The 12,162-nt window shown below is 49.8% G+C and overlaps 1 protein-coding gene across 1 annotated transcript in view; it reads right to left on the bottom strand.

Annotated features, from left to right (window-relative positions):
• The window catches only part of AGBL1 (AGBL carboxypeptidase 1), a gene marked incomplete at its 3' end in the record, with an annotated part of 102,536 nt that overhangs the window by 30,253 nt on the left and 60,121 nt on the right, over positions 1-12,162 (bottom strand). Inside the window, exon 6 of the mRNA XM_044445006.1 lies at positions 1,141-1,178. Within this exon, the coding sequence (XP_044300941.1) occupies positions 1,141-1,178 (38 nt within the window). The remainder of the gene's footprint in view (positions 1-1,140; positions 1,179-12,162) is intronic.

The raw sequence follows: 12,162 nt of genomic DNA, 5'->3' as shown, positions 1-12,162 counted from the left end.
TTTCATCCTGGTGTCCCCGAGAGTGGAAGGAGGGAGAGACCCTCTTCCCTCTCCCCAGTGGCAGAGAGCTGTCACGGCTGGCTCAGCCAGCTAAGTTTGGTTTTGAGGGGAAGGAGAAGGGGCTGTTGATTCAGAAGCTGACTGAGTGGAAAAGGTTTGAGGCAGAGTGAGAAAATGGGTGTACACTGGCATTATTTTCAAGCTCAGACTAGTTACTTAGAGCCAGAGCAGAATCTGGGGTGCTATATTTGCCTTTCTCTTTGAAGCAGGCCTTATGAGTCCTCAAAGTTTAACACCCACAGTGTGGTGTAAGAGAGTTTTCAGATCCCCGCTCTGCTCACTGGGTGACTTCAGGCTGGTCGCCATTCTCAGTGCAACCCATCTCACAGGGTTGTGGTTAGGATAAAATGGAGAGGAGGAGGATTCTGTAGCTGCCTTGGGTTCCATGCAGGGGAAAAGTGTGATATAAATGTAAGAAATGGATGGGTGACTATCCAAGCCCAGATACATTGAGTAGCATCAGCATCTTTCACATTCTGGTCCAGAACTGCCCTTCATGAACACTGCAAGAAGGGATGCCTTTGCAAGATGCAAACAGCAGCTCCCTACTTCTGTGACTTTCCCTCATATTCATCTTTACTCTGGACCTACAAACAACCAGACCAAGCATCCATTGCTGTGTCCAGACCAGGATCCTCCAAACTGGAAGCTCTCCTAGTGAACCAGATAATGAGCCATGGTTCCTACACACGCACACACGCACACACATTCCAGTCTGAATGGACACTAAGGGGCCAGTGGTGCAACCTAGGAGAATGGCATCTTCACAGGCACAAGCATGCTTGAAATATTGCGCTTGCCATTTTAGAACTGGCACTGGCAATCCTCTTACTGAAGGTACAAGTTATGCAATTTGAAATGTAGTAGGTAAGCTAGGATGTGGCCTAAATAGCTCATGCACCTTTCCTCCTTTCCACGGAGTTAGTCCTTTGTGCTCTATTGCACTCTCAGACAAGCAGTACTGATTAGGATGAAGGAGGAAAGGGATGGAGATGCCTTTGGGAGGGGGGAACACTTTCACCTACACAGAAAGCCCAGCAAAGGGAAAGAAAGAAACCATAAGAAGGTAGAAAAGCTTACTTGATTTCAACAAAGCTGCCAGAGTTTCAACTGCTGCCCTGGGGAAAGAAAAGAAAAAGAAGAGAAACATCATTTTCTTCCATAATTTCTGTAACCTTTGGCTTCATAATCTCTGTTGCAGTCCCCTAGCTACTGCAAACCAGCAGAAGTGCTCCACAGAAAATCATCGGCATTTCATGATTCTATACCAGCTTGGAAGGCTTTGTCTATCACGTTTGGCTCAGATAGGCAATTAGCCCTCTAGCTTTGCACTAGAGTTACACTGATTTGCACTGACCAAATGACTCTGTAGCATGTGTGATATGTGAAATTACAGATGCTTTACTCTTGACTGCATCCCTCCAGATTTTACTCTGGTTACTTCTACATGCCAGAAGAGCCCATTTTGTTGAATCCATTCCATTTGTGTTTGAGGGAATGAAACACGCCTGACAACCCACTGTCTGTTCATTGACTGAATCCATTTATTTATTGCATGGGTATACCCCGCAGTAGCTGAAGATCTCTGGGTGGTTCACAGAGATTTAAGACATAAAATAGGGTATCAAATACAGCATAAAGGTTTAAATTATGAACAGTACAAGAGTGAAAACTAGAAATAAACCTCACAGCAATACAAAGATTTAAAATGCAATATACAATTCAAAATAGTCTGAAGCTAAAATTCCTGGGAAACTAAGCTCTTTGCCCAGTACTGGAAAGAGTACAATGTCGGTGCCCAGTGGGCCTCCCTGAAGAGGTCAATTCAAAGCTGGGGTGCCGCAACAGAAGAGGAGCTCTTCCTAGTAGCCACACACCTGTCTTCTCTTATAGGCCTTCAGCTGTCTCAGCCTGTCATCCAACAGATGGCAAATTTAAGCTGATGAAAGTTTCTCCCTGCCACCAAATCCATCTGCGCATCCAGCAACAGTGCTGGATCGAGGAGCATTCCCCAAACAACAAACCTGAATCTTTAGCGGGAGCACAACCCCTACCAGAACAGGTTGAAAATCACTCAGTCAGGCCAGCAAGCCATCGACTAGCAGCGGCTCTGTCTTGTCTGGACTGAATCTATTTATTGGACCTCATCCAGTCCATTACTATGCCCAGGCACTGATTCCAACCAGCCACTGCCTCACCTGAATTTGAGGCAAAGGAGAGACAGAGCTGGGTATCATCTCCATACTGGTGACACTTCAGCCCACACCAACATACAACCTTCCCTAGAGGTTTCATGTAGATGCTAGACAGCATGCAGGATAAAACTGAACCCTGTGGGACCCCATAGCATGCTGCCAAGGCACAGAGCAATGCTCCCCCAGCACTGCCTTCTGAAACTGGCCGTCCAAGTAGAGCTGGCACCACAGCAATTCAGTGCTTGATACTGCCAATCGAGGAGACCATGGTCAATGCTGCTGAAGGCTGCTGCAAAGCCCAGGAGGACTGGCAGGGTCACACTTCTGTCCAAGAGGACTGGCAGGGCAAATGTCATCCAACAGGGCAAGCAAGGCAGTCTCTGTTCCAAAACCAAGCCTGAAGCCTGACAGAAAGGGATCGAGATAATCCATTTATTTCAAGAGTACTTCAGGTTGACTGGCTGGCACCTTGCCAAGGAAGGGAATATTGGCTACTGGCCTAAGGTTATTAACATCAATGAAGAACTGGAGCTTCTTTTCTTAGAGATGTATGGCAGATGTGTTCCTACTTTCAGATGCACAAGTGTGCTAATGTGCATTTGTGGAAGCACACAGGTGTACTAATGCAACCTTGCACTAATGGGTGATTGATTGATTGATTGATTATATTTATGTCCTACATTTTTCCTCTTCAAGGAACTCAAGGCAGCTTACATAATTCTCCTCCTCCTCTCAAGCCTATCCTCACAACAACCACCATGTGAGAGAGGTTGGGCTGCAAGTCTGTGACTGGCCTAAAGTCCCCCAGTGAGCTCCAGTGAGCTCCAGTGAGCCCCAATGAGTTGGGACTAGGACCCAGATCTCCCGAGTCCCAGTACCATGCTCTTAACCACTACACCAAACTGGCTGTTATTCGTACAACACCCCCCTCCCCCAGCTGTGTTTGTGTGCATAGTCTATAAATGTGCTCATCTTAGAAAGGGCTAGGCAACTGTAGAACATGCAGGCCAGATTCATAGTCAATGCCATTGACCTACTGTGGATTTCTTCAATATTCACAACCTGGCCCCTCTCAAGGGTGGTGCTAACCCTCAAGATGCTCCTGCTTTTGAGCCAAAGCCCTTGGCCCACTTTTCTGCACTCTTTCTTCTAGGTCTGCTACTTTGAACATGCTAAGAAATTGATAGACACCAGAACTCACATCACCTTCCCTCATTGTAAAGCCAAAGAACCTGAGCTTGAGAGGTGGAGGTCAGGTGCTTCCAGACCAGGGGCCAAGCGGAATGGAGCAGGAAGGCCATAGGTGGGATGTTGAAGGAAACAAGTAAGATGCTTCCTAGTCCTCCAAAGCTGGTCTCACGTCAGATTTTCTCCCACCTCCTGTCCTTTTGGAGCAAAGCGTTTTTTTGTATATCCACATTTGGGAAGTCCTGCTACATACTTGCATCTTCAAAGCTCAGCAGGCCTGCAGCTTTGTTAGACTGTAATCTCTTTATAAACAAAAGCCTCTGATAAATCATATTAACTTTCACACCAAACCAATTATCAAGCTGCAGTAGGAAATAAATATTTTACTGCCACTCAACCACTATTTATTGGGCATCCACTTGGCAGCCAAGCAGAAGTGAAATTCCAGAGCAAAGGCTCCCACCAGTTCCTGATGCTCCAAGGCTGGCCTCCTTCCTGGTAAATAATGCTTTCACCAAAAAGGAAAGGAAAGGGAAAGAAAACCCTGAATCTATCAGAGCCCAGCAATTGCCTTTGGAAAAAGAAGCAAATCACAGATAAAAGCTGGCTGGGCTGATGGTTTAGGACAAGCAGCCTGCTGATTGAAAACCAGGACCGTTATCAGAGCTGCTGAAAAGAGAAAAGAATACAGAGCAGCTGGGTGGTTACTGACTGGTGGCCAGTGTGAGACCAGCCAGCTCTGTACTTCTGAATGATCCCTGCTGGCACGAATATTAACAAATTGCACTAGGCTGCATGGAGTAATTGTTCACATCTCACCACACGCACACCTGCACACTCATGCCTGGAAGAAGAAGTCAAGCAGAAGTGATGCGTGTGTGGCAACAGGGCATTTTTCAAGGGAAGCCAGCAAGGCTAACTCTGGCCCTTCCTCCTAGCATGTCTCTGGACTCAGGGACATTGCCCCATCCCAGAGAGGACTAGCAGAGTCCCTGATCACTCCACTTCAGGGAGAAGCTCCAGGCTAAGAGCAGAGGCTTCTGATGAGCCTCAGTTTCCAACAGTGACTCCCCAACTTCTCCTCTCCCTCTCAGGAGTCAGAAGCTACAGATAAACGCATGCACCCTTTAAGTCAGGGTGGGCATGTGTGCAAGGCCAATTTACCTAATCTCCGCCCACTTCCCTTCCACTGCAACCCCACTTTGTATGGGTTATGGAGCACTGAGAGAGAGAGAAGGATCTCATTTGCCAGCTAAATTTAACCCCTTGGTTTCTCTGCAGCTCCTATGGTACATGTGAAGCATTGATTTTTCCCTGCAAATGAGCTATGTTTGACACTTTAGGTATTCTGGAACCACTATGGATGTCATTAATCCAGTCATTTACAATCAAAATTTGGGTGGCAGCAGAAGCTCATTCATCCTACAGGCTGCATGTTCCCCAGCCTTCACAGCCCACGGGGTAAAAGCTACTGGCAGTCCTTCGTAAGGTCCCAGTTGCCCACAGCTTTTTACTGGGAAAATCCCTCTTCTTAGGAGGGATTATGCCAGCCAGCCAGGCCTGAAGTTCAGTGTCCAAGGTCCTGTCATACTTTGCAGAATCTTTACCTTCTTTACCGAGACAATGTAGAGCCATCCACAGGCGGCTATGCTGTAGGCTACTGACCCAGGGCTGCCAGCCCAGCTACCTCCTCAAGAATTGTCCTGCCAATTCACTTCATTCCAAAAGTGCTGTCACACGTGTTCACGTCCCAGAAACTGCACTTAGTAGGAGGCTGAGCAACCATAGACGGGGCAATGCAGATTGGAGCAAGCCTCTTTAGTAATGTCTGGGGATTATTCAGGAGCAAGGAGTTTAGCCTTTCAACCATCTCACATCCCAAAAGGGATTTTTACTTGCTCCTACATAAGTGAATGGTCATCATTCACCCTCATGAGAATGAGCTGTTGTTTAGTGATGCATATATAATGCTGGCGGAATACACTTTGCATGTCAATGATACCAGATTCAACCCCAGCCTAAACCGCACAGAGCACAGCCCTGAGTTGACCCACCAGTGGTCTGACTCAGTGGAAGATAGCTTGCTGTGTTCTACTGGGCCAAGCACAGCTCAAGGAGGCGCTGCTGAACTGGTGGCAGCACCTCCCTTCCACCCAACACTGGATGCACCTCACCTGCAGCAGATGCAACATGGCTTCCATGCACGCACAGATACCCTGCACATTCCAAGCTCTCACATGGACTCCAGGTGGTGTAGCCATTGCAGTGTTGTTCAACTGGAGTGGGCCAGCCAAGGTTCAAAGCACCACACCGTTATGAAGCTCGCAAGGCGACCTTCAGTTCAGTCACTATCTCAGCCTAACCTACAGCATTTCACAGGGATGTAAGAACCACTGCTCATGGGGGGGGGGGGGGCATGCATCCTTCTTTCCAGAAGACAACTTTCTCTTTGGGGCAACCTCTATTTGAAGGACTTGAAAAACTCTATTATAAACCTAGGATACCTGCTTTACAGTGGGCAACTGACTGCTTGAAAGGTTCTCCTATCCACACCTGTTTTAAAGCTAAAGGAGCCATGCACCGGGAGCTTGAATGTGCCCACTGGCTTTAATTCTTGATACCAGACTGGACAGGCACACCAGACATCCAACCACAGTCTTCCCCACAAAGGTGACAGAGAAAGAGAGAGAGAAATCAACCCAGTTGTTTCTAGGTTTGATCAATACATATATAAATCAGCATGTGCAAATTTATGTAACTCATTGTATTCTTTTGCCCTCTTTTTCAGAGTAGTATTAAGTGGCCACCATAACAGCAGTTGGAGCTGTAGGTCCCTGGTACCAGAACAGGAAGGTTGGCCATGAAGCACGTGACTCATATTCACCAGTAACTCCCTTTCGCAACTTCCATCAATATTCAAGAAAAGGCTCTGCTCCTCTTTGAGATCTTCACTCCTGTGCTCCCTTCCCACAGTTGCCAAAGTTGCTTCTGTGCTTCTCTCCTCCCTCTGCTTCCTGGCTATCCCACTGTGGTGACTTCTGGGCTATCCCAGGCTTTCACATTTCTGGTTTCTGCAACATCATTCTCATGTTCAGTGCCCCATGAACTCCTTTCTAAAGGGGTTCTGGGATTATCCCAAGTGGACACAGATTACCTTTGGAGCAATGTTAGGGTAGCCAAGATTACCTTTGGAGCAATGTTAGGGTGACCTGGCAAAGTTTTCACCTCCCAGGAAGAGGCTCAAATCTCAGGACAGAGGGATAGAATCTGACAATTGATTTTATGCTTGCCTTGGGAGCTGTTGGTAATACCCCCATGCCCATCACATTTCACTCTGAGCCACCTGGCACAGCCAGAAGCTGCCACTGGCTCACCAGGTGCTGTCCTCACTGCCATTAGGCTCCAAACCTTGATGCACAAGGCACCAACGTTCTACCCCTTGGTTTCCAGGTTCTGTCACTGAACGTCAAGCAACACGAATGGGAAGAACTGTTATTCTTTCCATGGCTGGCTCGTACTCATCATGCATACCACAGCCCTGGAAACACAGAAGTGCAGTGGAACCACTGCGGAAGGGGAAGGCAAAAAGGACATTGCATGATGGACCTGACAGGCAGGCTGATGCACTGCTAGTGCTCAAGCTCAAGCAAGTTCAGCAGCAGGAGATGTGCATGTTAACATGGTCACCTGGTATTTCCATATGGCAAAGCAACAGCCTCTCCTCCAGCATCAGAGGAAGTTAATGGGGGTGGGGGAAAGAGAGAGAGCTGGAGAGATAACCAAAGACAAACTGTGCATAGGAGAAATGTGTGTGAGGGAGGAAGTACAAAGGGGGTGGGGTGGCGGTGGGAAGCACAAGGAAAGGGAAGGGTGCACAAGAAGTCTCAGTTTCATGGCCAGTGCAAAAATTGAGATTAGTCTCTCGAAAGAGGGAAAATACATAGAAATATAGAAACAGAGCGAGTCAGAAGGGGTCTCCCGGGCCATCTAGTCTGACTTCCAGCACCAGCCGGCTCCACTCACAACATGCCCACCATGTGGACGTCCAGCCTATCCTTGAACACCCGCACCGATGGGGCCTCAACGACTTCTCGTGGAAGCCCATTCCACACCCTCGGGGTCCTGACTGTCAGGAAGTGCTTCCTGGCATCCAAATGGAACCTTGGCTCCCTGAGCTTTGCTCCGTTGAAGCGCGTCCTGCCTTCCTCTGCAGGGGAGAACAGGTCTCTACCCATCTCCATGTGACATCCCCTCACATACCTGTATGTCACCAACAGATCCCCTCTGAGTCTCCTCCAGGCTGAAGAGACCCAGTTCCCTCAGTCTCGCCTCATACGGCATCCCCTGCAAACTGGCCACCAACCTTGTGGCCCTACGCTGCACTGACTCCAACCTGGTTATACCCTTTCAGTAATGAGGGGCCCAAAACTGAACACAATACTCCAATTGCGGGCGCACCAGAGTCATATAGAGTGGTAGTAATACCTCTCTCGATCTAGAAGCCACACTTCTGGCTATGCAACCAAGGGTGGCGTTCGCCCTCTTGACCACCACATCACACTGCTGACTCATGTTTAGCCTGCAGTCAACCAGTATCCCAAGGTCCCTTTCACAAGTGCTGCTCTCCAGTCACTTGTCACCTAACCTGTACTTATGACAGCTATTCCTATGCCCCAAGTGCAAGACCTTGCACTTATTCACATTGAACGCCATCCTGTTGTCTCCTGCCCACTTCCATAGTCTGTCCAGATCCTTTTGGATCTGGAGTACCTGCTCCTCAGTTGTGGCCACTGCCCCAGTTTTAGTGTCGTCTGCGAATTTGATCAGCAGACTGTTCCCCCCTTCTTCCATGTCCTTAATGAAAAGATTAAACAGGATCAGCCCCAGGACAGAGCCCTGGGGGTCCCCGCTTGTCACTGGCCGCCATCCTGATGATTCCCCACTAATGGTTACCTTCTGCTTTCGGTCAGTCAACTATGCCCTAATCCACCGGACAGTGCTTTGGTGTATCCCAAAACTCCTCAGTTTCTCCACCAGGATATCATGGGGCACTTTGTCAAAGGCCTTGCTGAAACCACATCCACTGCATCCCCTCCATCTAGCCATCTCGAAACCTTGTCATAGAATTCCACAAGGTTTGTCTGGCAGGGCCTGTTTTTGCGGAAGCCGTGTTGTGTGGCTGTCAGCCTCCCTTCTCTATCTAGCATCACTAGATCTTTCTCTATTATGGGCCTTTCCATTGTTTTTCCTACAATGGACATAAGGCTAACCGGTCTATAATTCCCCATGTCCTTTCTACTACCCTTTTTGAAAATTGGGACCACTGATGCCACCCTCCAGTCCTCTGGAACTTCATCTATTCTCCACGAGGCCTCAAAAATGGAGACCAGCGGGCGTGAGAGAACCCCTGCCAACTCTCTAAGTACTCTTGGGTGTAACCCGTCAGGGCCTGGCACCTTTGTAATGTCCAATGCCCTGAGGAGCCCCTCGACTTCAAGGGGGGATGACTCTAATCTGTGCCCCTAAGTCCCCAGCCTCATCTAATCTCCTATGCAGATATCCCCCGTCCTGCTTTGGGGAGAACACAGAGGCAAAATAGTCATTTAACATCTGTTCCTGTTCCCTCGTATCAGTCACTTGATCTCCTTCCTCCTTATTTAGTGGTCCCACCACTTGTCTCCCCTTCCTATTTACATGCTGAAAGAAGCCCTTTTTGTTGCTCTTGATATTCTTGGCAAGTCTCAGCTCGTAATTAGCCTTAGCCTTGCGAAGAATCCTTCTGCAACAGGCCTTCTCCTCCTGGTATACCCTTTTGTCTATTTGCCCCAGTACCCATTTCCTACGGAGGTTCCTCTTTCATCTAATCCTTCTAACCACCTTCTTTCGCATTCATGGCGGCACTCTCCTCCGCCTCCCCACCTTACTGACTAGAGGTATCGTCAAGGCTTGCGCCTCCAAAACCTCCCTTTTGAGTGCTATCCACCCCTCCTCAACTTGCTTACCTTCCAGTAACCTAACCCAGGAGACTTTCCCCAGTCTGGCCTTCAGTTGGGCAAAGATGGCCCTCTTGAAGTCCCAGCTTCTAGTGCTCAACCTGCTGCACGTCCCCAGTCCCCTGATCTCAAAGCAAAGGATGGAGTGATCACTCGCATCCAGAGCTCCCCTAATCTGTACTTCATCTATCAGCTCCTCCCTATTGGTCAAGACCAAGTCAAGGATGATTCCCTCCCTCGTCGCCTCTTGGACCCTCTGTGTGAAAAACCCTCCCTCTATAGCTTCTAGGAAGCGACGTGACCTGGCTGTCACCGCCGAGTGAGTCTCCCAAGTAATATCTGGGAGATTGAAATCTCCCATAATTACTGTGTCTCTCCCCTGAGATATCCTTAGAATCTGGTCTGTCAGGACATCATCCAGGGTCTCAAGTTGACCTGGAGGGCGATAACATACCCCCACTGTCAGGTCTCTTTCTGTCAAAACCCCTAAGTTTCACCCTGACTGCCTCTACCGAATCCCCATCTGTGCTGCATTCTATCTCACTGCATCGTATCCCTTCCCTGACGTATAAAGCCACGCCCCCACCTCTCTTTCCCTTCCTGTCCTTTCTAAAAAGGTGATACCCTTCTATGTTCACATTCCAGACTTGCCTTTCATCCCACCAAGTTTCTGTGATTCCCACCAGATCATACCCTCCTATTCCCAGGAGAGCTTCAAGCTCTTCCTGCTTATTACCCATGCTCCTAGCATTGGTGTACATGCACCTCAACTCCTTCCCACCGCTTCCTTTCCTTGGAGTTCCCAGCCTCCTCCTTCCTCCCATCCTCCCTGATACCTGGCCCCTCTCTGTAGGAGTCCTGTCAGTCCCTGCAGTATCTCTAAAACCCTGCTCCCAGAGCCCTGATCCTCCCCTCACACTTGTCCAGTGCAGACACGTTACTGGGGGGCCTGAACCCACCCCTTCCCTGGCTCAGTTTAAAGTCTTCCGGACGAAGCTCGCTAGAGCATCTCCAAAGGACCTTTTCCCCATCCTCATGAGGTGTAACCAGTCCCTTGCCAGAAGTCCATTGGCAAGAAACGAGTGCCGTGGTCGAGGAACCCGAATCGTTCCTTCTGGCACCACACCCTAAGCCCAGTTGTTCACCTCGGAGGCCCTCCTGTCCCAAATCCCCGGACAGGTAAGATTGACGAGAAGGCCACTTGGGCCTTCAGCTCCCTGAGTGTCTTCCCCAAGGCCTCAGAGTCCCTGGTGGTCCCAACCACACCCTGCCTGGCCACATCGTTTGTGCCCACATGGATCACCAGGAGCGGCTGGTGACCCCCGGAGAGAACAAGGCGGTCCACTCTGTCCTTCACATGCCAGATGAGTGCGTCCAGCAGGCAGCAATCCTCCCTTGTCTCCAGGTTGGGGCGGCACACTGCCGCCTCAGTGCCCCTCAGCAGGGAGTCCCCAACAACAATCACCCACCGCCGTACCTTCCCGGTGCTGGTGGGCGGCCGTGCCCTGGCCCTTGTCTCTCCTGCAGCGGCCTCCTTGCCACTTGTCATCCCAGGCTGGGGGTCCTGCTGGTTCCCCGAGGTCTCATCAGCCCCAGCCTCCCCAAGTGGAGAGAACCTGTTTCCCAGCTCCAGATTGGTGCCATGTCCTCCTGTGGGTGACATACCTCCATGTCTCCGTGGCTGCTCCTCCCGTGGCCTCTCCCTCAACCCTCTGTCCAGAGTGGGACTGCTCTGGGGGGGCCTGGAGAGCTCTCTCGGCCCTCAGGCACCTCACCTCCTCTTCTAGCAGGGTCACCATCTTGCACCGAGGGCAAGTGTATCCCTGCCTCTCCCGGGGGGAGAAGGGCGAACATGTCTCAGCTCTCGCAGCAGACAGCAACACCTGTGACTCCAGCCAAGGCCATCTCCTGATCTGCCATCAGGATCCCTTCCGAGACCTTACCTTGGTCCCCTGCCTGGTTTCTCTTGCAGTTCCTCTCACTCGCCCAGTTCTCCCAGACCAAAACCCACTCGCACACACACACAAGGATAAAATAAACTTAAATTGGAAGAAAAGCAAAGCAAAGCACAGCACAGCACAGCACAAACAAAAACAAACAAACAAACAATCAAACCTCTGTGTCTCAGGGAAGGGAGTCTCCGGACATCCCAGGCCACAGCCAAGGGACACAGACAAGGGACAACGCCTTATCAGTCCTTCCGGCCTGTGGCCCCACCCCCTGCTCCCTCCTGGCCTCTCTGGCCCCACCCCCTTCCACTCTGCTGCTCCTGTCCCCTGCTCCCCTGCCCAGCTCCTTGCCTTCGCCAGTCCCCTGGTCACTCAGCACTCTCTCCCAGCCTATGCCTCTGCTGCTCTGCCAAGAGGCCAGAGCCAAAAGGGTCTGAAAAATACATATAAAAATGTATTTTTCAAAAACCCACAGAGATTATCAGTAACCTTCAAAAGTGTTCTGCTAAAAAGCAAATGTCCCTCTGCCCAAACCCTTTCAAAATGACATTGAAAGGGAGGGAGAGAGGGATGAGTGAGTGTGTGTGTGTGCATGCGCACATGTATGTTTGCACGTGTGGATCTCCACCCAGCAGAAACAAAATACCTAAAGTAGGCTTGCATAATTTTTAAGACAGTTACCCTCCAGATATATTGAGTTACAACTCCCATCATACTAAAACAACTTTGTTGGAATTATAGAGTTGCAATCCAACACATCTGGAAGGTGCTGAGTTG

The sequence above is a fragment of the Varanus komodoensis genome, unplaced genomic scaffold (assembly GCF_004798865.1).
Source record: "Varanus komodoensis strain SLA01 unplaced genomic scaffold, ASM479886v1 scaffold46_3, whole genome shotgun sequence".
Taxonomy (NCBI): Eukaryota; Metazoa; Chordata; class Lepidosauria; order Squamata; family Varanidae; genus Varanus; species Varanus komodoensis.
The sequence above is the reverse complement of the archived record's forward strand: the minus strand, read 5'-3'. Positions and strand labels throughout refer to the sequence as shown.